Consider the following 23,577-nt stretch of genomic DNA (forward strand, 5'->3'; position numbering starts at 1 on the left):
TCCTCCGCTGACCTCCAAAAGGGACTAGAGCATAACTCACCAAGCTGCTGAAAAATAAATTGTGAGGGGAGCACTCATATCCTTGAAAGATGCTGTAACTGGTTGTGCTCTTCTGACCAGGGGAAAGTGGGAAGTGCTGCAATTCAAAAGTTGTTATTGTTGTTTTTCCCCTGACTTCAAGAGGGATGATGAAGCCCAGAGAGGCAGAGGCCTAGTAGAAACACTTAGGCAACAAAGACAAAAGGCTAAACTAGTGGAATAGACAGCAGGAACATAAAACTATTAAAAACGGATTGACTTGCAGGTATCTGTGGTAGTGGCTAATTTTTTAAGGAGTCCCTGAGATGCAAATAAAATAGCCGCCTACTCCTTTGTCTAACCTATTTAATCTGTATAGTCTCCCTACCCCCAAAATCTAGGTCTGGTGAATGAAGCCCTAAGGGGAGGAACCACTATGGAGAATTCAGGCTCAATTAATTCCCAGGCAGACTATCCTCATCAACTCTAGGCCAAGTGCCACACCAAGAAGAGTAGGGGTGTCAGAAAGTGCCCACCCTAAATTGGGAGGTCGCTATCAAGGACAGTTTCCTCAGAATCACCTGAACCCGTCGGTCCCGGCTGGACCCAGTCCGGAATGGGGATCCGAGTAAAGCCAAGAGGACGACATTCCCCTCGCAGGTAGGAGGATCCGCCGTTTCCGCTCCTCCGGAGGCCCCCAGGCCCGGCCCCGCCCCCACCCCGTCCCCTGTTTGCCTCCCGGCCGCGAGGGGGCGCTGCGAGGGGCTGTGGCGCCGTCGAGCCATGGCGCCCGCGGGCGTCGCCCTCCGCAGTGGTTCCCTGGGCCTCCTCGTCTGGCTCCTGCTCCTCCCGCGCCGCCTCAGCGAGGCTCGGGCGGGCGGGACGGCACCGCCCTCACCCCCCCTGGCACCCCTCGGGGGGCGGCCGCGAGGACCCAGGGGTGAGCCAGTGGGAGTCCTCGCCTCCGGAGGTTCCGGGATCCACTGGGGCCCCCGGGTTCCCTGTGGCCGCCGTGTCCCAGCCTTTCATGGCGTTTAACCCCCTGACTCGGATTCCTACCAGGCCCCGGTAGCCCTCCAGACAGCAGCCCCGTTGCAGACCACAAGAACTACGCTGCTTCCTTCAGGTGATGCTTCTGGGCCTGGCCCGGCCGACAGACGACTTCTCACTAGCCTGGCCTGCGGGGGACGGGACCCTGCCCTGCGGGAGGAGGGCCACAGGGGACGCGATTTTTCCTGGGGAGCAGGGGAGGTCTTGAGTGGACCCAGCCCTGCCCTCGAGATCTGAGACAACATGGCCCTTCTCTGAGGAGTCCTAGGCGGTGCAGACCTGCTCCAGGGGCCTGAGGGGACACGGCCTTCCTCTGGGGGCTCTGGACTTCTGAGGATGATCTGGCTCTGGTGTTGGTGCTGTCAGTGGCTTTATTTTCAGTCTCCTCCCATCACTGACCAGCTCCAGGATGTGGCCACAGGTCTATGAGGATAGTTGGTGGAATGCCAGCCGCAGAGAAGAAGTGGCCCTGGCAGGTCAGCCTGCAGATCAATAATCAGCACATATGTGGAGGCTCTCTCATCGCGCGTCAGTGGGTGCTGACTGCCGCCCACTGCATATCTGGGTGAGTCTTTGGGGCTCTCGGTATGGTCTCCTGATCAAGCTGCCAGTCCTGCTCCTCTCCCTGAGCTTACTTTTCCTCATATGAAAAAGGGGCCATAGTCCCTGCTCTTCAGGTGGTAGTCAGAGGTGGGTGATGTTAGGGTCCTTGGTAGCTGGGAAAGTCAAGGCCCCAAATCAGGTTCAGAGCCACTTCTTTTAAGCCTGTGTTGATGAGCCTTCAAGCCAAGTGGCGAGAAATGGGAGAGATGCCAGCTGGGAGACAGAGTGGGTGAAGACCTACAAGGGGGAATATTTAAGGAAGTGCAGCGTAGTAGACCGGTTTGGCTAGGTCAGTGGTCTCATGCTTTAATGAGCGTGGCAACACCTGCAGAGCTTGTTAAAACATAGACTGCCTGTCCCAAACCCCCGAGTTTCTGATTAGGTAGGTCAGGAGTGGGATACATTTCTAACAAGTTTCCAGGTGAGGCTGATGCTCCTCACTGGGGGCCAAACTGAGAACCCCCGGATAGAGTGGCCAGGGGATCTGGAGAAGGGATGTGATCTGGAGGGAGGCAGGGAGCTGATGACTGGCCTCAGAGATAAAACGAGGCTCGAAAATGTGGAAGGGGAGTGTGGAACCTCCACGCTCTCTCTACAGGGATGTGGAATACACAGTGAAGATGGGAGACACACATGTGAAGCACACCTCCAGAATGGCAGTCAAGGTTCCAGTCCGCGACATCGTTGTTCATAAATACTATAATCCCATTGGGTCAATCCAAAATGACATTGCCCTCGCCCTGCTCGACTTCCCTGTGAATTACTCCTCACACATCCAGCCTGTGTGCATTCCTGAAAAGGCTTTCATGGTGCAAGCTGGTACAAAGTGCTGGGTGACTGGATGGGGAAAACTGGACGAAAAAGGTGAGATTGTGAAGCAAGGCCAGGGGAGAGATGCCTGATGCCCTGGGGTTGGCCTACCAATTAAAGGGAGAGACAGGGAGGCAATTTTCTAGCAAGTGGGTAAGGGAGGAGGGTGGAGAAGATGGTGCTGGGGAGTAACTTGATGGTATTTCTCTTACTTTGTTACCACCCCGGGTGACAAGCAATGTGGATTCTCTATAGGGCGGATTTAGCTCAACAAGAGCTGATGTGTCTGCTAATGTGAACTGGAAATACTTGTCCTGGTGGAGAGGGATCTTTCAGTGAATGGGAAGAGGCCAGAGAACTCATTCGGTGAAACTGTAGGGCCTCCTCTCTCTGCGTAGAGGCTAGATTTGGTACCTTTAGGGCACTACTTGTTTGAGAGTCTGTGATCCTGCTCTAAAGTAAAGACACTTGACCAATGTACGGGATATCTGATACTATTACTGTTTATATTCAGAGTGACAGACAGCTGGTTTTGATTCCTTAGGCTGGTAAGGCCTGGCCTCTTTCTGTCCTGATCTGTTCTTTCTTTTCCTGTCTTGGTTTTGATTTATACCCCCTCCCATCCCCATGTCAACTTTGGGCCTCATTTTCTCCAGTGTCAGATGGGGACAATATCCACTGCCCTGAGAGGGTATCTGTATGTGAACACATTATATAGAGACCCAGGGTGAGTGCCGGGGTCTCCTCTCCTTCTCATTAAGCAGACCCACCTATTCCTGAATTACCTCCACAGCTACATCAAAGGAAGCACCAACACAGCTTCAGGAGGCTGAGCAAAACATTATTCGCTATGAGGAATGTAATGAATTGCTCAAGAAAGAGTTGGCAAATGACAATGACATAGTCAGGAAAGGGGTTGTCTGTGGTTACAGCACTCAAGGAAAAGATTCCTGCCAGGTCAGTTGATGGGCTCTTTGACACCACTGCACATGGTTGTCCCCTTAAAGTTTCCTTATCCACAAGCAGTAGGGCTGCATTATATGCCCGCCCCTTCATTCACTCCTCATTTGTGTTAAGGGGATTAAAGGGGAAAAGCTGCCAAGGTCTTAACAGGGTGGCCTGACCCAATCCTCCAGTAGAGAGGCTGTGATGCTACCTGGAGGGCTACTGGGGAGGGGGAAGATTCAGGCAGGAAATGCCAATAATACAAGTCACATGTTTTGAACCCCTTCAATGTGATGGGCAATATACTTGGAAAAGGACTTCATTCATCATTATCATCTCAGAGTATGTACATTTTTTTGTTTATATTCAATTGTATGTATGCAATTTTTGGAGTACATACACCAATTTTATTTGTTAACAATTTTCAACTCTCAAATCTCATATTCAACGACACCTAGGGCTTGGGGAGCTTTAGGGGCTCCTGGCAAAGCCCCACAGGTGTCCTGTCTCCCCAGCCCCTTGCAGCTCAGTCATCATGTTTTGATCTTCTTCCATTCCTGTGTTTGTTTCTTTCTCTTTCCCCAGGGAGATTCTGGGGGCCCCCTAGTCTGCGACTTTAATAGCACATGGGTCCAGGTGGGGATTGTGAGCTGGGGCATTGGCTGTGGTCGCAGAGGATATCCTGGAGTTTACACAGAAGTCAGTTTCTACAAGGACTGGCTCATTGATCATGTGACTCAGGCTTCTTCTCAGGACTCAGCTGGCTTCTTCATCCTCTCCCTGTGTCTGCTGCTCCTGGGCATCCTGGTGACCCCCTGACCACGCAGCCAGTCCCTTCTTGTTTCTGAGTCTCGCACTAGGCCTCTCCTCCGACCTCTTATTCCTACTCAGTGCTCTTTCCTCAAATTCCAGTTGGGATCTGCTGACCCTGTGGAGATCCACACACACGTGAGTGGCAGCAAGCCTGGAGTCCAGAAAGCGACCCAGCCTGGTGCTCCAGTCACCTGCCCCAGTCACACCCACCCTCGGATGTGCTGTGCCTGCCAGGAAGGAGTGGGTGAGACCTTCCCAGCCAGAGGGCCAGCTGACCTGCCAACTGGAGCACGGTGCTCCATGGGCATCTTGGACAACGCCTACCAAAGAAGAGGTGCAACAGTATTAGAGCTGGTTGTGCCGGGGCTCTCACCTGAGACTGTCAAGCTGGCTGGCTGGGTGTTTGCTCAGAGAGAGCGAGGAGGCGTCACCGTGTCCCTGCTGAGGTGGGAGGCCCAGGATTTCTACATCTGACTTGGGTGGCTAGGGCTGGGAGATGTTCCTCTGCCCCCCGGTGTGGATCCACCTGTGAGTGGCCAGCCTCTGGCACACAAGCCCTCCTGGGACACATCAGTCATGGAATCCCCTTCCTCAGTGCTCCAGTGGCCACAACAGGGCTCACCCCAAGCTGTGTTGAGGCAGTTACAGAGTGCTGAGATTTCTGATGTGAACTGAAAAAATGTTTGGAGAATCACTTTTGTCTTATGAAGCTCTGGTCTCCTGAAGTTTGTCGGGTTGCATGTAACATACTCTGTAGAGAATTAGTTTTCTGTTTAACTAAGGAATTATTCATGATTCTTATTAGGCCCTAGAGGGAGAGGTGTGTCCCCACCTACTTAGATATGAGTCCTAGGGATGGTTTTAGCCAGCTGGGCCCTGTTCCTTGTACCCTGTTATAGACATCAGTATGTCTGCAGGGAGCTTTGTAGGCTAATTTAACAGCCTCTGAGGCTCAGAATAGGGGATCGAGAGAGACTGAAACTGGGAGCAAGAGTGAAGCTGAAGCATGAGGAATACTCCTCCTCTTCCAGTGCTTCTCCTTGCTCCTCTGCATTCCCACAGGGAGGAGTGCAAGAGAGATTCACCAAATTAGGCCCTAGTTCTTTACCTGTCTTGTCTGGACTGAATGTCCCAGAGTCTCTAACTCCTCACCAACCCTCTCTCAAATTCCTGTCCCCTGCCGTTCCAGGGGTCAGTGTTTTATTTTTATTTACTTATTTATTTTAAGAAATATCTTTATTTTGACCCAGTTAACTAAGGAGCTTTCAATATAATAAGAGGTCTTCACTTTTCCCTTTTACATTGAGGGAATAAATATGGTCATGCTTGTAGGAGAAGACATTTAAATGTTTGGGAACATGTAGGGGGTGACAATTCAAATAGAAACCCAGGCTTAGTTTGTTTTTATATAGTGGTTCTTCTGTTACTGCTTATATAAGCATTACATATGGGAAAGTAGCTTTTTAAAATCTAGTAAAAAGTGGTAGAAATTTTTAGCAATTTTTCTTAATTATTAAGCAATGCTTTCATATTAGAAAAAATATGTTCCTCTTATAGCCCTAATAATCACAATTTAGTAATTTCATATTATAGACTAAAGTGTTGAATTTCATCTTAGCAGACTGTAATCTGTACTAGTATAAAATGAGATTTATATATATATCTTAGCGTGAAATAAAGGTGGTATAGAAATTACTGTTAATGATTTTCATTAAAAAATTTTTTTTATTTTGGTATCATTAATCTACAATTACATGACCATTTTTAAAACTGAATTTTAAAGAAATATATTTCTATCAAACTTAAGAGGACACATTCACAGTTCAAAGAAATGTAATTTAACTTAAATTTTTAATGTTATTAAAAGAAAATGCAGAATATAAATTAAAATGTTTTAACAAGTAAATATAATTATTAAATATAAAGATGTTAGCTCTGGTACATAAGAAAATATTTACAATTAATAAAAAAGTGGATTGTAGAATATACATGTTCTATGTATAAAAATAAATAAAGTATTTTATAGTCCAGACAAAGGATGTTTTCTAAGCCAGGTTTTATCCATGCAACTTTATTATAATACCATCTCATTAGCATTACTGGAGCACATAGAAGCATGGAAGAAATCTAACAATCTTGATTTAAAGCTCATATTGCAACTTTAGGGCCTGTACATCTTGTAAAGTAAAATGTTTATTTGGTGTGTCTGAGAGGTCATCAAAGAGCTGTTCAATTTGCTCCTTTTGGCCCTTGCTAATTAGTGTCAACATCATCTTAAACCGTTCTGCTTTGCTCAGATAGAAAAGATGCTGATACACCAATGAGGGATCTTTATCAATAGGATTGTTTTTCAGACCCTGAATGGGAAGGAGGAATCTATCGCCTTCAAGTTTGTTACTCAACAACGTTGGCAAATCTTTTGGTTCAGTGATGGTCAAAAGGTGTGCACAGGCTTCTTTATCTTTCTAGTACTGAGAGCATTTATAACCTGACCAAATTCATGGGCACTGTTAGGCTTAGTGATCAATAGCTTTTCATAGTGGTCCGGTGGTGCATCGCTTGGGTCTTCCTCTTCAGAAACAAGGCCGTCTGTGGACACCTCCTCTGAGGTCCTTTCGGGCTCCTCTTCATTGCCTGCACTCACCTCTTGAAGCTCAATTTTCCTTCTCTCCTTGTCTTCACTGAGTGATGCTGTATTATCCTTAATATTAAGGAATCTGGTTACTTCCTCCAGTTCCATCTTTGCCTCAAGAGTACTTGAGTCTAGTAGAAGAACTTTACGGAGATCATTTAAACTTCTCTGGCAGTTCTTGAGTCCTTTATGAGCACGAGCTCGTCTGTAGCAACCTTTCACATTCTGTTATCTATCTGTAGTGCCTCAGCACAGTCCTGCTTTGCCTCTCCAAACTGGCTCAGCTTCAAGTAGCAGAGAGCTCTGTTTGTGCAGATGGCATATTCCTTGTTAATATTTAAGCATTCACTGTATTTACTGAGGGCAGCTTTATAGTTTTTATCCTTTACACATTGATTTCCTTCTTCTTTAAGAATTTTAAACATTTTTTCATCTGTGGTGCCTTCTTGGTGGTGGCTGCAGGCATCTATCTCCCTCTTGGTCTGAGGGTGTCTCTGCTGTAGGCCGCCAAGCCCGCAGCTGCACAGAAGAGGGCACAGCAGGAATGGGCCATAGCTTCTCCTTCCAGTTTGGTTCATCCAGATCCATTAAAATTCTTGTTATTCTGTTAATACTGTCATTTATTAGCTGGATTCCACAGTCTATTTGCAACACTGTTTTATAATCCACGTAAGCTTTCTGATACTGCTCTTAAAAGTTTCAGAGGCCATTGCTCGTCGAAGAAGAGGCTGATTGAGAATGGATGAAGTTCCAGAGCCCTGTTACAATCTTGAATGCATCCACTGCAGTATCCTTCTTTTAGGTAACATGCTGCTCTTATTTGAATATAAGATACTCAGATCATCTGCACTTCCACTTCCTGCAGGCTCCAGCTGCGCGATCGCCGCCTAGTACTTAATGGCCGCCTTCGCGAACTGCCCGTTTTTGAAGAGCTCGTTGCCGCGGCTCTTCAGGCTGGCGGGACACAGCGGCCGGGTGCCGTGCCGGGGGGCGCGCGGGCTGCAGCGGGGTCCCCGGCGTCGCTCCCGCAGTCCTGGTGCCCGAGAGCCCTGCCCGCCGTCGCCGAGGCCCGCACCCGGCCCTGGTTGTCCGTGCCGGTCCCTGGCGCCCGAGCCCGCCGCGGCGCGCCCCGCTCCGGCCGCTTGCCGCCCTCGCCTTTGCCTGCCAGCTTCTTCTGGATGTTGCCCACGGCGCGCGGCTCCTGCCGGCTCCGGGGCCTCTGTGCGAAGTGGATGCGGGAAGTGAGCGTTTGCATCACCGGGAGAACCCACGGCGGAGGCCGCCGGGAGTTGGCGCAGGGGCGGCCGCCGCTCCCAGTGGCGGGTTAGAGCGCCCAGATAGCCCTGGGCTTCAGAGGGCACTCACTCTGTGTCAGTCACATGTGTTACCTAAGGAAGGCTGGGGTTGAGTGTGAGTTTACCTCACATCTAATCTGTTAACAAGTATCAAACCAGCGGCTTTCAGAAGTCTCTGAATATTCATGGAGTAGAACGATTTCTTGTTCCTATAATACCCAATCATGCATTCCTGGTCAGCAGGGAGCTTTTCCCCATTTTAAGGCTTGCCCCAGCCTTGTAGTTCATGCTTTACTTGCATCCAAGTTCCCTGGAGGCTTGTTAAAACACAGATCACTGGTTCCACTCCGAGGGTCTTCAGTCCTGCGGGTCTGGGGCAGTGCCTGAGAATGCAGACCTCTAAGTTCCCAGCAGCTGCTGTGGCCGCTCTGTGGTCACAGTCTGGGAACCTCTGCATTAGCATGAGTAGAGAAGGCAATGGCAACCTCCTCTTGACTGCCTTGGTGTGGAAGTGGCACAGGTCACCTCTACCCACCTGCTGGTGGGAACTCATTATGTGGACCCCTGTAGATGCCAGACTAGGGAATGTGGTTCCCAGAGCTGGGCCTCCTACACTAGAGAAGCAGGAATCACGGCAGTCATCTCTTAGTGTCTGTGACACCCAGCGGATCTAAAAACAGCATTCTTCCGCCAAAAACTCCTGGTGAAAGCCCAAGACCTGGCATATACCACCATCTCTTTTGGTTGCTACCACCCTGTTGGTTGTCTGTGGAAGAGGAGAAATGTCTTTCCTTTCTCAAGACTCCCCCAAGACTCTCTGTCTGAGTCTTGGGTCCAGCTCAAATGTCAATTTCTCATAGACATCTTTCCTGATTCCCTAACCTTACTACTCTTTTCTTGTACTTGAAGTATCTTTTCAGATACTCAAAATCAATATAAACTGTGATGCTGTCCAACGCACCAAGCCCAGGGTGCCAAGGATGTGGTCAGAGGATGGGCGAAAGGTATCATCAGCTGTCCAGGGATGCGGGTGTGCCTTCACCAGCCAGGTTCTGGAGGCACGATCACCAGGTTCACAGACCCGGAGATGTCTTCATGGGGCTGGCCACCGGAGACAATCCCAGATCCAGGGCTCCGAGGTCAGCTTCAGGAGCAGACAGCAGTGCAGGAGACACCGGAAAATCAAGAGTCCGGAACTCCGCCCGTGCGGGGGTGCACTGAGGCACTGTAGGCGCCGCCGCGGGCTAGAGGTGCCCTCACGCAACGGCACGTCTCCCGGGGGCTCGTGGGAGCCGCTCTGCAGCCGCTAGGTGGCGTCTCCCGGGCATCATGGCCGCCTGGCTGTGCAGCCTCCGCACTGGGGCTGGCGCCTCGACGCCCTGGCGCCTGACCCGCCGCCTCCTGCTGCTGCTGCTGCTGCTGTTGTTGCCGCTGCTCCACTCCCGTGAGGGGATGCCCGCTCTGTGACCAGCTGTGCCCCGGCCCATCTTCCCCACCCTCGCCTCACGCGCACCCTCATCTCATCCCACTCCTTCCCGCCCCCTCGCCCCTCCCCTTCCCCCTCGCCCCTCCCCATTCCTCCCCTCCCCTGCTCCCCTTTCCTCTCCTCAAGGCTCCTCCCCCTCCCTCCCCTCACCCCATCCCTTCCTGCTCCCCTTTCCTCTCCCTCCCTGACCCATCCCCACCCCTCCCTACCCTTGCCTCCCCCACCCCTTCCCTGCCCCTCCCCCCCTCCCCTTACCTCCACCCCTCCCCCCTCCCTCACCTCCACCCTTTCTCTGCCCCCCTCCCTCCTTGCCCATCCCCCACCCCTCGCCCTCCACACCCTCATTCAAGGCGGAGACTGGCTTTGGTGGGGTGGGGGTGGTATGGGGGGGCGCTGTCTGTTTGACCCTCTGAGACCCCCGACTCACCCACATCCCAGTCCCCTCTCCTCCCCTGCCCTCCCCCAGGCTCGCCCAGAGCCTTCCAGGGATCCCAAACCCCTGCCCTCTGACTTCCAATCTCAGGTCGCCTGCCCTGCAGTTTCCTGGGAATCTGGAGTGCAGAGGGCAGCTTCATTTTCTCCTGGGCAGTCATCCACTTCCTTCCCGGCCAGTGTGGATTGGATGGCCAAGACCCCATCACGCTCCTAACAGCATCCTCAGGCCTCTCATACTCTACCCCCAGCCCCACCGCCTCTCTGATCTTCCCAGGCAGTGGGCACCCCACCCACTGGGGGCATGTGCCCCTGGGCCAGACAAAATTTGTGGTCTCCATCCACACTAACACGAATATTCCAAAACTCACCTTTTTTTGAGACCCTCAGCTCCAACCCAGAGCCTCACTAGCAGCCTCTTCAGTCACTCAGAAGTGTTACTGAGGTCAAGCCTGTGCCACTTACCACAGGACATGCCAATAAGTCTAGATTTGCAAAGCTAGCCGACTGAGATGGTGGTCTAATGTCCTAAAGCACCATGCTAACTTTATGCTAGAAAAAGGGGGAGCTGGAAGTGGAGTAGGTTAGGAGGTGGCTGAAGGCTGCAGACATGTGGGCGCCAGCAAGGGTCTGAGGAGAGCTGAGGAGCTCCGTGTCCTCGGTTAGCTGACTCTCGCCGACCTGGGTCTGGTCACAATATTCCTAAAACTCTTTGGCAAGGAATCATGAATTTCATACATACTTCTCTATATCCCGGAGGAGGCAAGCTTCATGTAAGGAGCTATTTGCAGAAATCTCAAACTGTAAGCCAAATTCCTTTTAATGATCCATAAGCCTGAGTGCAGGGCTGAGCAGAAGCCCTTTTCCCTTTTTTTCCCTTTTGACCCTAAGATGAAGGCAGCAGAGGAGACAAGGAGCTTGGAGGCGGAGACGCCATGCTTCTACGATCTGTTAGCAAAGGTGCTGTGTCCCTTGACTCCTTGCAGTCCTCAGGGCACCTCCAAACCTCACTACTCAATACCATCCTCACCATTTCTTTAGGAATCAGAGACGTGCCTTGTGTTCAAGGTCAGCCTGCTCACCATGGCTCTGGGCGGTAGGCCCTCCCTGCGCTGTGCTGCCTCCTTCATCCTTTTACATTCCTGCCCTTTGTATTTGCCGTGTTTCTTCACTTGTCTCTTTCCCCTGACTGCTAGATTTCTCAGAATCAGAGTTTTCAGTCTGTTTTCTTCCAGCATCCTCACCTCTCACTTAATCCTCAGCACATTCCTGGAATGTCTCTGCCCTTATTGTCCTTTCCTTTGCTACTATTCCCTCTTTTTCATTTTCTCTGGTCCCTTGACCTCTCAGGCCTTACTTCCTGATTCCCCTCTACTTCAGGGTAACTCTTTCGTTCCTCTGGGTTTCCTCTGGGTTGCTCTCAGGCCACCCATGCCCCCTGGGTGAACTTGCTCTGGACATCGAGCTGCCATATGATTCTGCTTCACAGAACAGCATGTCTGCAGTCACTTGCTTGACATCTCCACCTGAATCACCTAGAAGCAACTCAACACCTAGGGGTCTAAAGCTGAGGCCCGCATCTTCTTTTCACTCTGTCCTCTAACTCAGTGGGTAGCAGCCAGCCCTGACATCAGAACTGGGGGACTCAGCCATCTCTCTCAGGCCCCCATGTCTGCTCACACTGCCGGTTTCTCATTCAGACCCCTTCACATCTTGCCTGAGCTCTGCAGAGCCTCCAGTGGGATCTCACTGCCTTCTGTCCTGTCACTTTCCTATCTGTTCTCCATCCTGTCTTCACAGTACAAATCTGACCCTGTCAGACCCCCACTGGTCTCCCTCCTATCAGAGGGTCTCTCACAGGCTTCTTGCCTGGTAGATGTGGCCCCCTGTGACTGGCCCCAGTTCCCCTCCCCTGACATTATTTCTTGCCATCACAGGCCTTGCCCTTTATCCTCTCTGGCATACACCACAGTGTTTCTTTTGCAAGGAGTGTCATTGTTCCTTTTCATTTCTATTTTGCCTTCTCATCTTTAAGACTTGGCACAAGAATTCCTCTTCCCAGAAGCCTCTCTGTCTACCACTTCTTCTGGGCTTACCTAGCACCTGTGGCCTTGTCCCACGCAAGTGACCCCACACAGGTGATTGTGTATTTACTTCTGTCTCCCCTGCTGGACAGCAGGATATCTGTTTGGTACACCTCTGTCCCACCAGCCTCAGGCTCCAGGTTGGGAATGGAGTGGAGATTAGGGACTATTTGGCGAATGAATGAATTAACTAATTACTGAAAAATGCACCTCTTCACTGTCATCTTGTCAAGACTTTTTGCTTCATCTCTGTTCCTTTTTTCTCTTCCAAGTTACAGAGAAAACACCACCAAACCAGGTGGATAGGGTGAACCCCTGCTTCAGGAAAACTTCAGCTCTTGTGGGGGGTATGTTCTGAGGAGGGTCACATGGATAATGTTTCTGGGTCTGTAGTAAGCAAGAATTGAATCAAAAGGGCCTGCTTCATAAAGAAGAGTCTTTGGCTGCCAGGACATACAGACTTCACAGTGCAGAGCTGAGCACCTGGCCTCCTGTGGGAAGGCAGAGCCTCTGTGAACTCAGCCTGAGCTGCATCCCCCAGGGGACTGTTCGGGAGTGATGAAGGCCCTTTCCCACACACAGCTTTTGGGCCCTAAACTGTTCAGTTGCACGTGAGCCTCCTGGGCCCTGTGGCAATGTCTGCAGAGCCTGGTTTTCTGAGAGCTCAGGGATGGAGGGCTGGCTTCCACTGTCATGGGTGTACCCTGAATGGTCTGTTTGGTGGATTGTTTGGTGAAGTTAGTTCTTCCTGCATATGTCCATGTTCCAGTCCTATGCCCCCTCTTCTCTCCTCCCAGCCTTCCTTATATGTTCAGTGCATATCTTTCTGTTTGTGTGTGTTCTTGTAAAAATACATATTGTGGTTCTGTGTGCATGTATTGTTAACTTATATAAGTGGTCTGTGCTCTAGATCTTTCTGTTTCCTCCTCTTTTCATTCAGCCCCATAAAAAAATTTTGGAAAAAAATTTACATTTATAAAACACTGCGAAAATACAAATAGTACAAGGAACACACACAGACAATTTTTTCAGAATCAGTTGAGGGTAACACAGCATGGCTCTTTATCTCTAAATACTGTGGTGTGTATTATCTAAGAATATTCTAGATAACCATAGTATACTTATCAACTTCAAAAATTTACATTGATCTAGGAACAACAAATGCTGGCAAGGATGCAGAGAAAGGGGAACCCTCCTACACTGCTGGTGGGAATGTAAGCTAGTTCAACCACTGTGGAAAGCAGTATGGAGGTTCCTCAAAAAACTAAAAATAGAAAAACCATTTGACCCGGGAACTCCACTCCTAGGAATTTACTCAAAGGAAACAACTTCTCAGATTCAAAAAGACATAATGCACCCCTATGTTTATCACAGCACTATTTACAATAGGCAAGATGTGGAAGCAACCTAAGTGTCAATCAGTAGATGAATAGATAAAGAAGATGTGGTACATATACACAATGGAATACTATTCAGCCATAAGAAAGAAACAAATCTACCATTTGCAACAACATGGATGGAGCTAGAGAGTATTATGCTCAGTGAAATAAGCCAGGTGGAGAAAGACAAATACCAAAATGATTTCCCTTATTTGTGGAGTATAACAAAGAAGCAAAACTGAAGGAACAACATAGCAGCAGACTCACAGACTCCAAGAAGGGACTAGTGGTTAACAAAGGGGAGGGGTAAAGGAGGGTGAGTGGGGAGGGAGGGAGAAGGGGATTGTGTGGTATCATGATTGGTGCGCATGGTGTGTGTGTGGGGTCACGGGGAAGACAGTGTAGCTCAAAGAAGACAAATAGGGACTCTGTGGCATCTTACTACATTGATGGACAGTAACTGCAATGGGGTATGGGGGGAACTCGATAATAAGGGTGAATGTAATAAACACATTGTTTTTCTTGTGAAACCTTCATAAGAGTGTATATCAATGATACCTTAATAAAAAAATGAATAAAAAATTTACATTGATGCCATATTTTTATCTACAGTCCATATTCAAATTTGGTCAGCCCTCCACATTCCTACTAGACCTACCAACACTGGCATGATCCCCCTTTTGTATTTTTTGCCAGTCCCAAAAGTAAAAATTTTGACTTCTTATTTAATTGACACTTTTCTCATTACTAATGAATTTGAGCATGTCTCATTGTGCCCTTGGCCTCTTCAGTTTCCTCTTCTAAGCAATTGCCTGTTCTTGTCTGGTGCACCTGGTCTGTTGTGCTTTTTTCTTACTGATTTCTTAGAGTTCCTTATATCTGCCTAACAAAAGTCTTGTATTGATTTTACATATTGCAAATAATGCCTCCCAGTCTTCCACCTGTCTGTTAACTTTGTTCCTCAGGTCAAAATCCTTGATTTTGATATAATCAAATTAATCAGTTTAATGCTTTATGGTGTGTGTTTTAAGGTTTTATTTAAGGATGACTTTCTCACCCTTGTAACATTTTTTACTGTTAATGTTACAGTTTCACTTTTCACATTAGGTCTTCAAGTGCTATTAGGAAGGAATCCAGTTTTATTTTTCTTATTTCTTTCATAGTGAGTCAGTTATCCCAGCACTCTCTCCTGAAGAGTCCATCCGTTACCGACTGATAGTGGTGGCTTCTCTATTTACATTAAGTTCCTGTATTCCATGGAACAATTTCAAGCTGTCTATTCTTTTCCATTGGTCCATTTGTCTGTCAATGTCAGTTTCACACTGTTTTTGTTACAGTGGCTTGGGTGTGTGTCTTAATATCTGTCAAGACAAGCGTCCCTTTGTTCTACAAGATTGAGCTATTGTTTTTTTATTTCAAATTTGCAGTAACTTTATAAATTTCTTAAAAATTCTAACTTGGAAGGTGAGTTTATAGATTAATTTTGGGAAAAATTACATCTGAAATGTTTAGCTCTTCTGTTAGGAGCAAGGGCTGTCTCTCCATTTCTGCAAGTCATTTTCAGTGTCCTTCATTAGAGTTTTTAAATGTATTAGCAAAGAAATCTTGCATATATTGGATAAGTTAATTCTTCCATACTTGTTAATTTTTTGGAAATCACTAAAACTGTATCTCACTTTAAATATATCTTCTGGTTGGTTGTGCTGGGGTACAGAAATGTTACTGATTTTAAAAGCAAGGATGTTGCTGAAGGATTATATATACACAAAAAACTACACAAAGCATAAAGTGTTCAGCTCGTCACACGGTGACTCAACTGTACAGTTCTCACCCAGGGCAGAACGTGGAGCAGTACCAGCACCCGGATGCCCCCTGTGCCCTCTCAATGACTTCCTCAGTCCTCCTCCCACAAAGTCAGGAGGAAGACCTACTCTTTGGCTACTTCTTATGTTCTGTGATATTTGTTGTAGGTTCGTGGCATACAACTTTTCTAAAGTTAAGATTCCCTTTCTATTCCTAGTTTGCTGAGAGGTTTTTTTTTAGTCATAAATATGTGCTGAAATTTTCAAATTCCTTTTTCTGTGTCTTGTGGAAAGCACATGATCTTTCTCTCTTTAAAGAAAAAGAAGTTTATATGGAGAATAAATACACTGAGGGCTCTTCCATTGTGGGACCACCCTTAAACTCCTGGGACAATCTTTTTAAAAAAAATTTTTTATTAAGGTATTATTGATATATACTCTTATGAAGGTTTCACATGAAAAAACAGTGTGGTTACTACATTTACCCATATTATCAAGTCCCCACCCACACCCCAATGTGGTCACTGTCCATCAGTGTAGTAAGATGCCACAGAGTCCCTATTTGTCTTCTCTGAGCTACACTGTTTCATTCTGGAATAAATCCTACTTGATCGTGATGGATGATCTTTTTGATGTATTATTGAATTCGGTTTGCTAATATTTTGTTGAGTATTTTTGCATCTATGTTCATTAAGGATATTGGTCTGTAATTTTCTTTTTTTGTGATGTCTTTGCCTGGTTTTGGTATTAGAGTGATGCTGGCCTCATAGAATGAGTTTGGAAGTATTCCCTCTTCCTCTACTCTTTGGGAAACTTTAAGGAGGATGGGTATTAGGTCTTCACTAAATGTTTGATAAAATTCAGCGGTGAAGCCATCTGGCCAGGAGTTTTGTTCTTAGGTAGTTTTTTAAATTGTGAATTCAATTTCTTTGCTGGTAATTTGTCTGTTCAGATTTTCTGTTTCTTTCTGGGTCAGTCTTTGGAGGTTGTATTTTTCTAGAAAGTTGTCCGTTTCTTCTAGGTTATCCAGTTTGTTGGCATATAATTTTTCATAAAATTCTTTGTATTTCTGTGGTGTCCGTAGTGATTTTTCCTTTCTCATTTCTGATTCTGTTTATGTGTATAGACTGTCGTTTTTTTCTTGATATGTGTGGCTAGGGGTTTATCTATTTTATTTTCTTGAAGAACCAGCTCTTGCGTTCATTGATTTTTTCTCTTGTTTTATTCTTCTCGATTTAATTTATTTCTGCTCTAATCTTTATTGTGTCCCTCCTTCTACTGACTTTGGGCCTCATTTGTTCTTCTTTTTTTAGTTTTGTTAATTGTGAGTTTAGAGTGTTCATATGGGATTGTTCTTTCCTGAGGTAGGCCTATATTGCAATATACTTTCCTCTTAGCATGACCTTCGCTGCATCTCACAGATTTTGTGGTGTTGAATTATTGTTGTCATTTGTCTCCATATATTGCTTGATCTCTGTTTTTATTTGGTCATTGATGCATTGGTTATTTAGGAGCATGTTGTGAAGCCTCCATGTGTTTGTGAGATTTTTCATTTTCTTTGTGTAATTTATTTCTAGTTTCATACCTTGTGGTCTGAGAAACTGGTTGGTACAATTTCAATCTTTTTTGATTTACTGAGGCTCTTTTTGTGGCCTAGTATATGATCTATTCTTGAAAATGTTCCATGTGCACTTGGGAAGAATGTGTATTCTGCTGCTTTTGGGTGTAGAGTTCTGTAGATGTCTGTTAAGTTGATTTGTTCTATTGGTTTTTCAGTGCCTCTGTCTCCTTACTTATTTTCTGTCTGGTTGATCTGTCCTTCAGAGTGAGTGGAGTGTTGAAGTCTCTGAGAATGAATGCATTGCATTCTATTTTCCCTTTTAATTATGTTAGTATTTGTTTCACATATGTGGGTGCTCCTGTGTTGGGTGCATAGATATTTATAATGGTTCTATCTTCTTGTTGGATTGACCCCTTAATAATTATGTAATGTTCTTCTTTGTCTCTTGTGACTTTCTTTGTTTCAAAGTCTTTTTTTGTCTGATACAAGTATTGCAACTCCTGTTTTTTTCTCCCTATTAGTTGCATTAAATATCTTTTTCCATCCCTTCACTTTTAGTCTGTGTATGTCTTTGGGTTTAAAGTGAACCTCTTGTAGGCAGCATATAGATGGGTCTTGTTTTTTATCCATTCAGTGACTCTATGTCTTTTGATTGGTGCATTCAGTCCATTTACATTTACTATGCTATTACAAACACAATCTAAAGGTTCTTTTTTTCTCCTCCTTTTTCTTCCTCCTCCATTCTTTATATATTAGGTATCCTATTCTGTACTCTTTGTCTATCCCTTGATTGACTTTTGGGATAGTTGATTTAATTTTGCATTTGCTTAATAATTAGCTGTTCTAATTTCTTTACTGTGGTTTTAGTACCTCTGGTGAAGCTATTAAACCTTAGGAACACTTCCATCTATAGCAGTCCCTCCAAAATAGACTGTAGAGATGGTTTGTGGGGGGTAAATTCTCTCAGCTTTTGCTTATCTGGAAATTGTTTAATCCCTTCTTCAAATTTAAATGATAATCTTGCTGGATAAAAATTTCTTGGTTCAAAGCCCTTCTCCTTCATTATATCAAATATATCATTCCACTCCCTTCTGGCCTGTAAGGTTTCTGATGAGAAGTCTGATGATAGCCTGATGGGTTTTCCTTTGTATGTGATCTTATTTCTCTCTCTAGCTGACTTTAATAGTCTGTCCTTATCCTTGATATTTGCCATTTTAATTACTATATGTCCTGGTGTTGTCTTCCTTGGATCCCTTGTGTTGGGAGATCTGTGTAACTCCATGGCTTGAGAGACTATCTCCTTCCCCAGATTGGAGAAGTTAATTACCCCCTCAAAGACACTTTCTATCCCTTTTTCTCTCTCCTCTTCTTCTGGTACCACTATAATGTGAATATTGTTCCTTTTGGATTGGTCACACAGTTCTCTCAATATTCTTTCATTCTTAGAGATCCTTTTTTATGTCTATGCCTCAGCTTCTTTGTATTCCTCTTCTCTAATTTCTATTTCATTTATCATCTCCTCCACCATATCTAATCTGCTTTTAATACCCTCCATTGTGCTCTTCAATGATTGGATATCTGACCGGGATTCATTCCTGAGTTCTTGAATATTTTTCTGTACCTCCATTAGCATGTTGATGATTTTTATTTTGAAATTCCTTTCAGGAAGACTCATGAGGTCGATTTCATTTGAATCTTTCTTGGGTGTTGTATTCATTATTTTACTTTGAACCAGGTTTCTTTGGTGTTTTATATTTGTATATGGTGCCATCTAGTATCCAGAAACTCTACTCTCTGGAGCTGCTCAGCCCCTGAAGCAATGTTGGGGGTTGCAGGGGAGTGGTATTGGTGCCTGGGTGGAGGAAAGAGCTGTTTCCTGCTTCCCAGATGGTATGCCTGCCTCTACTGCCAGAACCAGTGGGCCGAGCACACAGGTGTAAGCCTCTATGCTTTGTGTTTGTAGTTACTATAGATGGGGCTTCCCTCTTGCTGGCCTAATGCTAGGGTAGGGTTTGCCAGTTTACGAGACTGGTGGGGCTGGCTGGGAGAAAGGCACAGTAGGCTGCATATCATGGAGAGGGTCCTTCGAGCTGTGTAGCCAGTCAGGGACCTGGAGCACCTGAAGATCGAGAAAGTTTGCAACCTGCTGGGCAGAGTGCAGCTGGACAATTTTGTCTGCCTGTCCTTTCTCCTGAGCAGTAAGCTCTGTGCAATCCTTGCCCCTTTAGCAGCCCTCTTGCTGTTAGGAAGTCTGTCAGACTGCCTGCCTTTCTTTTGTCCCAGAGCAGCTGGATAGGGATCCCTGCTTTCTACAAGTAGCTGGAATCTCAGTCTCTCCAAGTATTCTGTCTGTCTTAGCTTTCCAACCCCCTAATCATGAGAGTACCATGCAAGCACCATGAAATGTAGGTTTGTGCTCCCAGAGCACATCTCCGGAGTTAGGTATTCAGCAGTCCCAGGCCTCCACTCCCTCCCCACTCCATTTCTCTTCCTCCCACCGGTGAAGTGTGGTGGGGGAAGGGCTTGGGTCCTGCCAGGCCATCGCTTTGGTATGTTACCCTGTTCCGTGAAGTTTATTCTTTTCTCCAGGTGTATGCAGTTTGGCATAGCCCTCTTTCCTGTTGCTCTTTCAGGATTAGTTGTATTAATTATACTTTCATATTATATGCGGTTTTAGGAGGAAGCCCCTGTCTCACCTGTCATGCCGCCACCTTTAATCCAATTTCCTGGGACAATTTTGACATGATCATGGTGACTTAGTTTTATAAAATGCAATGTTGGCTAACATTTTATTTATAATTTCTGCATCTGTGTTCATTCATACAATTGTACAACTTGATTGCTGGAACTACATGCAAGCTAAGAGTGTGTAGGCTTTGAGTGGAGGGCCTCTGTGGGCTACGTGCAGGGGCATATTCTTGAATACCTATATAAAGACTTCTAACACAGAAGTGTGGAGCCTTTCTTGACTCTGAATGGTGTGGGGACAGAGACCTTTCTCATCTAAGAGATGCAGCAAGTATTATAGCCTTTCAGGAATATGGTCTAGACACCCACCCCAGACACAAGGAAATGCATTTCTTGTCCTGCTGTGCTGGGTCTCAGTATCTCTGTCTCCCTGTGATTCCTCTATGTCTCTGTCTTGATGCTTTTATCTGTCGTCATTTTCTGTTTAGCTCAGTGGCTCTAAGTAGGCCACTGCCCATCTGTCCCCCTCAGTCTTTCCCTTTCTGAAATAGGAACAGGCTCCCGAGTTTATAGCCTGGGGCAGGTGGCATCTTGGTCTCATTCTTTTTTTTTGGAAAGTAAGAGGTAAAACTCTTTTTATTCTCAGTGTCATGATCATGTAAGTAAAAAACCCTAAGGAATCTACAGACAAGCTACTAGAACCAATAAGTGAATTTAGAAAGGTAGCCAGATACAAGAAAAGCTTAAAAGATCATTTGTATTTCTATATACCAGCAATTAAGACTTAGAAAATGAAATGTATGCATTCTAGATGTGAGTCTTTTGTCAGATACGTGGTTTGCAATATTTTCTGCTAGTTAAGAGCTTGTCTTTTCATCCCTTTAACTGGTCTCAGTCATTCTTATTCTCCTCTTGTGGTCACTGTGTCTCCGTGGCACAGCTGCTCCTGAAGTTTCTGGCAAGCCCTGGTGGTCAGAGGATTTGGATGTGACTCGCCATTGGCCTTGGGTTGTGAGCCTCCAGGTGGAAGATGAGCACATGTGTGGAGGGGCCCTCATTGACCCCAGCTGGGTGGTGACTGCCACCCACTGTATCCAAGGGTAAGTGTGGTCCACATGTCCAGGGCCTGGGGACCCAGGGCTGCAACGGGTCTAGCCTACCTTGTTCATTTCTTGTGTGAAACAATGTGGTAGAGAGAGAGAGGTCATGGGAGGGGGAATGGATGTCCAGAACAGGGAGGAATTGTGCTCAGGATCTCATAGGGGGCTGGGGACTGAGCTAGGACAGAAATCCCAAGCAACAAAGACTGTATCCTAAGCAGGGCAACAGGAAAACCCAGAATACCCACACCCTCATACACACGAGAACAGACATGTATACCAGTGCCTTTATGCCTGCATACACAACACATAGACCAGGCCACCTTCAGTCAGCTTGAGCGATAAACAAGGAGGCAGGCAAATCTCTGGCCCTGAAGGCCCCCAGGCCAGATTTGCAAGATGTAGGGAGCAGAGCAAAATCTGCCAGGGCTTCTGCTAAAGGAGAGGGTCCTTAGCAGAGGCAGGAGCATAGTGTTGCTTGGGAATTTGACATCCACCAGTTGGGGCTCTGTGTCTCCTGTAGCATCAAAGAGTACCTCCAAGCTCAAGCCCACAGATGGCATGAAGGCCCTCGTGATTCCCGTGAAGGACATCATCATGCACCCCAAGTACTGGGGCCGGACCTTCACCATGGGCGATGTTGCCCTTCTCCAGCTTCACACTCCTGCCGTCCTCAGCAAGTACGTGCAGCCCATCTGCCTCCCAGAGCCCAGCTACACCCTGAAGGTTGGGACACAGTGCTGGGTGACTGGCTGGGGCCAGGAGAAACAGCGCTTCTCTGGTAAGCAGAATGGGATGGGGGTTGGGTGGGGGTGGCCCCCCAGAGCGCACACTCCTTTCCTTCGTGGCCTTGCCTGCTGGACTGCCTCACTGGTGCCTCTCAGGAAGTGTGGGGCTGTTACTCTGGCCCCTGGTTCTTTGGATGTGCTAGGACTGCTCCTCGTGTGGATGCCGTTGTCACGGTTTACAGCACCGTGCCTGCTGTGGGCACCTCATTCAGGCCTCACCGTGTCTGGGCTGGGCATGATTATTTGTCTTTCACAGAAGCTCAGAGTCAGGGATTCACAAATATACTCACTCATTTACTCATTCGTTTGACAAACTTTGAGCATCTGCTACACACCAAGTCCCTGGTGTTGGGAAATACCCCACCTGCAGGGAACTCACAGCTGAGTGTGGGAGGCTGATGAGGAAGGAGGCAAAGACTGTCAGGTGTTCTTGAGATCAAGCTGGGAGGGATCTGAGGTGAGCCTGGGCAGAGTCTGCATGTGATGCCTGAAGGGGGAGCAAGGGTTAATCAGATGGCTGAGGGCACAGCCAGTGTGAAGTTCAGAGGCTGGAGGCAGGACGTGGTTGGTTTGTAAGTGGTTGCATTGAAACTTGGATTGTGGCCTACTTAGTTCAGAAGCAGAAGCTTCCCAGAGAAAGGGGTCATGAAACGAGCCTTAGAGGGTGAGGGGCTTGCCAAACATGGTCCACACTGCAGTGGGCAGGAACAAGTGGAGGAGGGCATGAGGGTGTGAACAGGGGTAGTGTGGCTGAGTCTCAGGGATGGAGGTGACAAGATGCTGGGAAGAGGTCAGGGCTGAGTGGCACAAGGAGTCAATTCTCATCGCATTGGGCTCTTCTACAGTCAACTCCACACTGACCCCAGAGCTGCAGGAGGCCGAGGTGTTTATCATGGACAGTAAGAGGTGTGACCGGATTCACCACAAGAAGTCCATCATCCCCCACACTGTCCCCCTTGTCTTGAGGTACACGATCTGTGACACCAGTTATGGAGAAAACCTGTGCGCTGTGAGTTTCTGGCAGCTCCTCTCTTGGGAACGCCTCCCGGGTGGGGAGGGACAGCTCCTCGGGGAGGGGCCTGCCCAGCCTCCCTCTGTGTCACCATCACCAGGCAGTGCTCTGCTCCCATTTTCCTTTCCCAGTGACTCTGGTTTGCCTGATGTTCTGGGATGGGGCCCCCAACTGAGGAGCTGAAGAAGGACCCCAGTAGTGAGCCCCTCAAAGAGCAAAAGACTCTTCCAAGCAGTGCTCAAGAGGGTGGAAATTCTGGGTCTGTGGGGTCCCAGCTGGGCCCAGAGCCTCCATAGCTCCTCTCTCTTTACCTAGGGGGATTCTGGGGGTCCACTGGCTTGTGAAGTTGAGGGCAAATGGATTCTGGCTGGGGTGTTGTCCTTGGAAAAGGCCTGTACCAAAGTGCCAGATCCAGGTGTGTATGCCTGTGTCACCAAGTACAGCAAGTGGATCAAGAAGCAAATAAGCAGTGGAGCTCTCGCAGGCCCCTGCACCTCTGCCTGGCTCCTACTCCTGTCCTGGCTGCTGTGGCCCCAGATGGACCTGTGAGTTGCCTCTGCTGAATGGGGCCGACTCAAGGTTAAGCCAAAGTCATGTGTCTGTATTCAACAAGGTCAGGGTGGTGAAAGAGTGGCACCTTGAAGACTGGATCCTGCTTTGCATCCCAGTGGGAAGGGATGTGGTGGATGACTAGGCCTTGGGTGACTAGGAGAAGGGAAATGGCCTCGAGGAGCTCTGGAATCAGGAACCAGGGTAGCAGGGATTAAATGTGTGCAAACGTGAGCTGGCTCTGTTCTCTTTTCTGGGCGGCCCTGGGGTTGTGGGAGTGTGGGAGGGCAGGGCCTCCTGCAATTAATTCTGAAAAACCATTGAATTAAATAAGACATTTGACTCTCTTGGCTTGTTTTGGGGTAATAAAAGCACCAAAAGTAGTGACAGCTATATCTTGTCCTTTTTGGAAGTTACTTCCTATGTTATCTCATTGCCTGAGACCTCCAGCACAATGTGAAATAGTAGCAACAATGGTGGGAGTCCATGTGCTCATCAGACTTCATCTTTTCATCCATTTCATCCAGATA

The 23,577-nt window shown here is 47.3% G+C and overlaps 3 protein-coding genes across 3 annotated transcripts; 2 read left to right on the plus strand and 1 right to left on the minus strand.

Moving 5' to 3' along the window:
- Positions 1 to 801: 801 nt before the first annotated feature.
- On the plus strand, positions 802 to 4,275 carry LOC118908210 (serine protease 44-like). Its single transcript, XM_057488372.1, has 5 exons — positions 802 to 958; positions 1,471 to 1,633; positions 2,270 to 2,535; positions 3,290 to 3,438; positions 4,012 to 4,275. Exons 1-5 carry the CDS (start codon positions 802 to 804, stop codon positions 4,243 to 4,245), a joined length of 969 nt encoding a protein of 322 aa, XP_057344355.1. The 3' UTR covers positions 4,246 to 4,275.
- A 1,908-nt stretch (positions 4,276 to 6,183) lies between these two features.
- Positions 6,184 to 8,297, minus strand: LOC118908211 (sperm-associated antigen 1-like). Its single transcript, XM_057506395.1, has one exon. The coding sequence runs from the start codon at positions 8,124 to 8,126 to the stop codon at positions 7,821 to 7,823; it is 306 nt and encodes a 101-aa protein (XP_057362378.1). The 5' UTR covers positions 8,127 to 8,297; the 3' UTR covers positions 6,184 to 7,820.
- Positions 8,298 to 9,495: 1,198 nt separating this feature from the next.
- On the plus strand, positions 9,496 to 23,204 carry LOC118908212 (putative serine protease 45). Its single transcript, XM_057488375.1, has 7 exons — positions 9,496 to 9,610; positions 10,976 to 11,152; positions 20,539 to 20,698; positions 20,964 to 20,980; positions 21,222 to 21,479; positions 22,332 to 22,495; positions 22,814 to 23,204. The coding sequence occupies exons 1-7, from the start codon at positions 9,496 to 9,498 to the stop codon at positions 23,045 to 23,047; spliced, it is 1,125 nt and encodes a 374-aa protein (XP_057344358.1). The 3' UTR covers positions 23,048 to 23,204.
- Positions 23,205 to 23,577: the final 373 nt, after the last annotated feature.

The sequence above is a fragment of the Manis pentadactyla genome, chromosome 1 (genome assembly GCF_030020395.1).
Source record: "Manis pentadactyla isolate mManPen7 chromosome 1, mManPen7.hap1, whole genome shotgun sequence".
Lineage (NCBI taxonomy): Eukaryota > Metazoa > Chordata > Mammalia > Pholidota > Manidae > Manis > Manis pentadactyla.

Coding starts and splice junctions, on each gene's coding strand:
- LOC118908210 (XM_057488372.1), top strand. CDS start 802: ATGGCGCCCGCGGGCGTCGCCCTCCGCAGTGGTTCCCTGGGCCTCCTC. Junction 2,536..3,289: donor GGGAAAACTGGACGAAAAAG/GTGAGATTGTGA, acceptor CATCAAAGGAAG/CACCAACACAGCTTCAGGAG. Junction 3,439..4,011: donor AAGGAAAAGATTCCTGCCAG/GTCAGTTGATGG, acceptor CTCTTTCCCCAG/GGAGATTCTGGGGGCCCCCT.
- LOC118908211 (XM_057506395.1), bottom strand. CDS start 8,126: ATGCAAACGCTCACTTCCCGCATCCACTTCGCACAGAGGCCCCGGAGC.
- LOC118908212 (XM_057488375.1), top strand. CDS start 9,496: ATGGCCGCCTGGCTGTGCAGCCTCCGCACTGGGGCTGGCGCCTCGACG. Junction 9,611..10,975: donor GTTGCCGCTGCTCCACTCCC/GTGAGGGGATGC, acceptor TTTGACCCTAAG/ATGAAGGCAGCAGAGGAGAC. Junction 21,480..22,331: donor GGAGAAACAGCGCTTCTCTG/GTAAGCAGAATG, acceptor GCTCTTCTACAG/TCAACTCCACACTGACCCCA.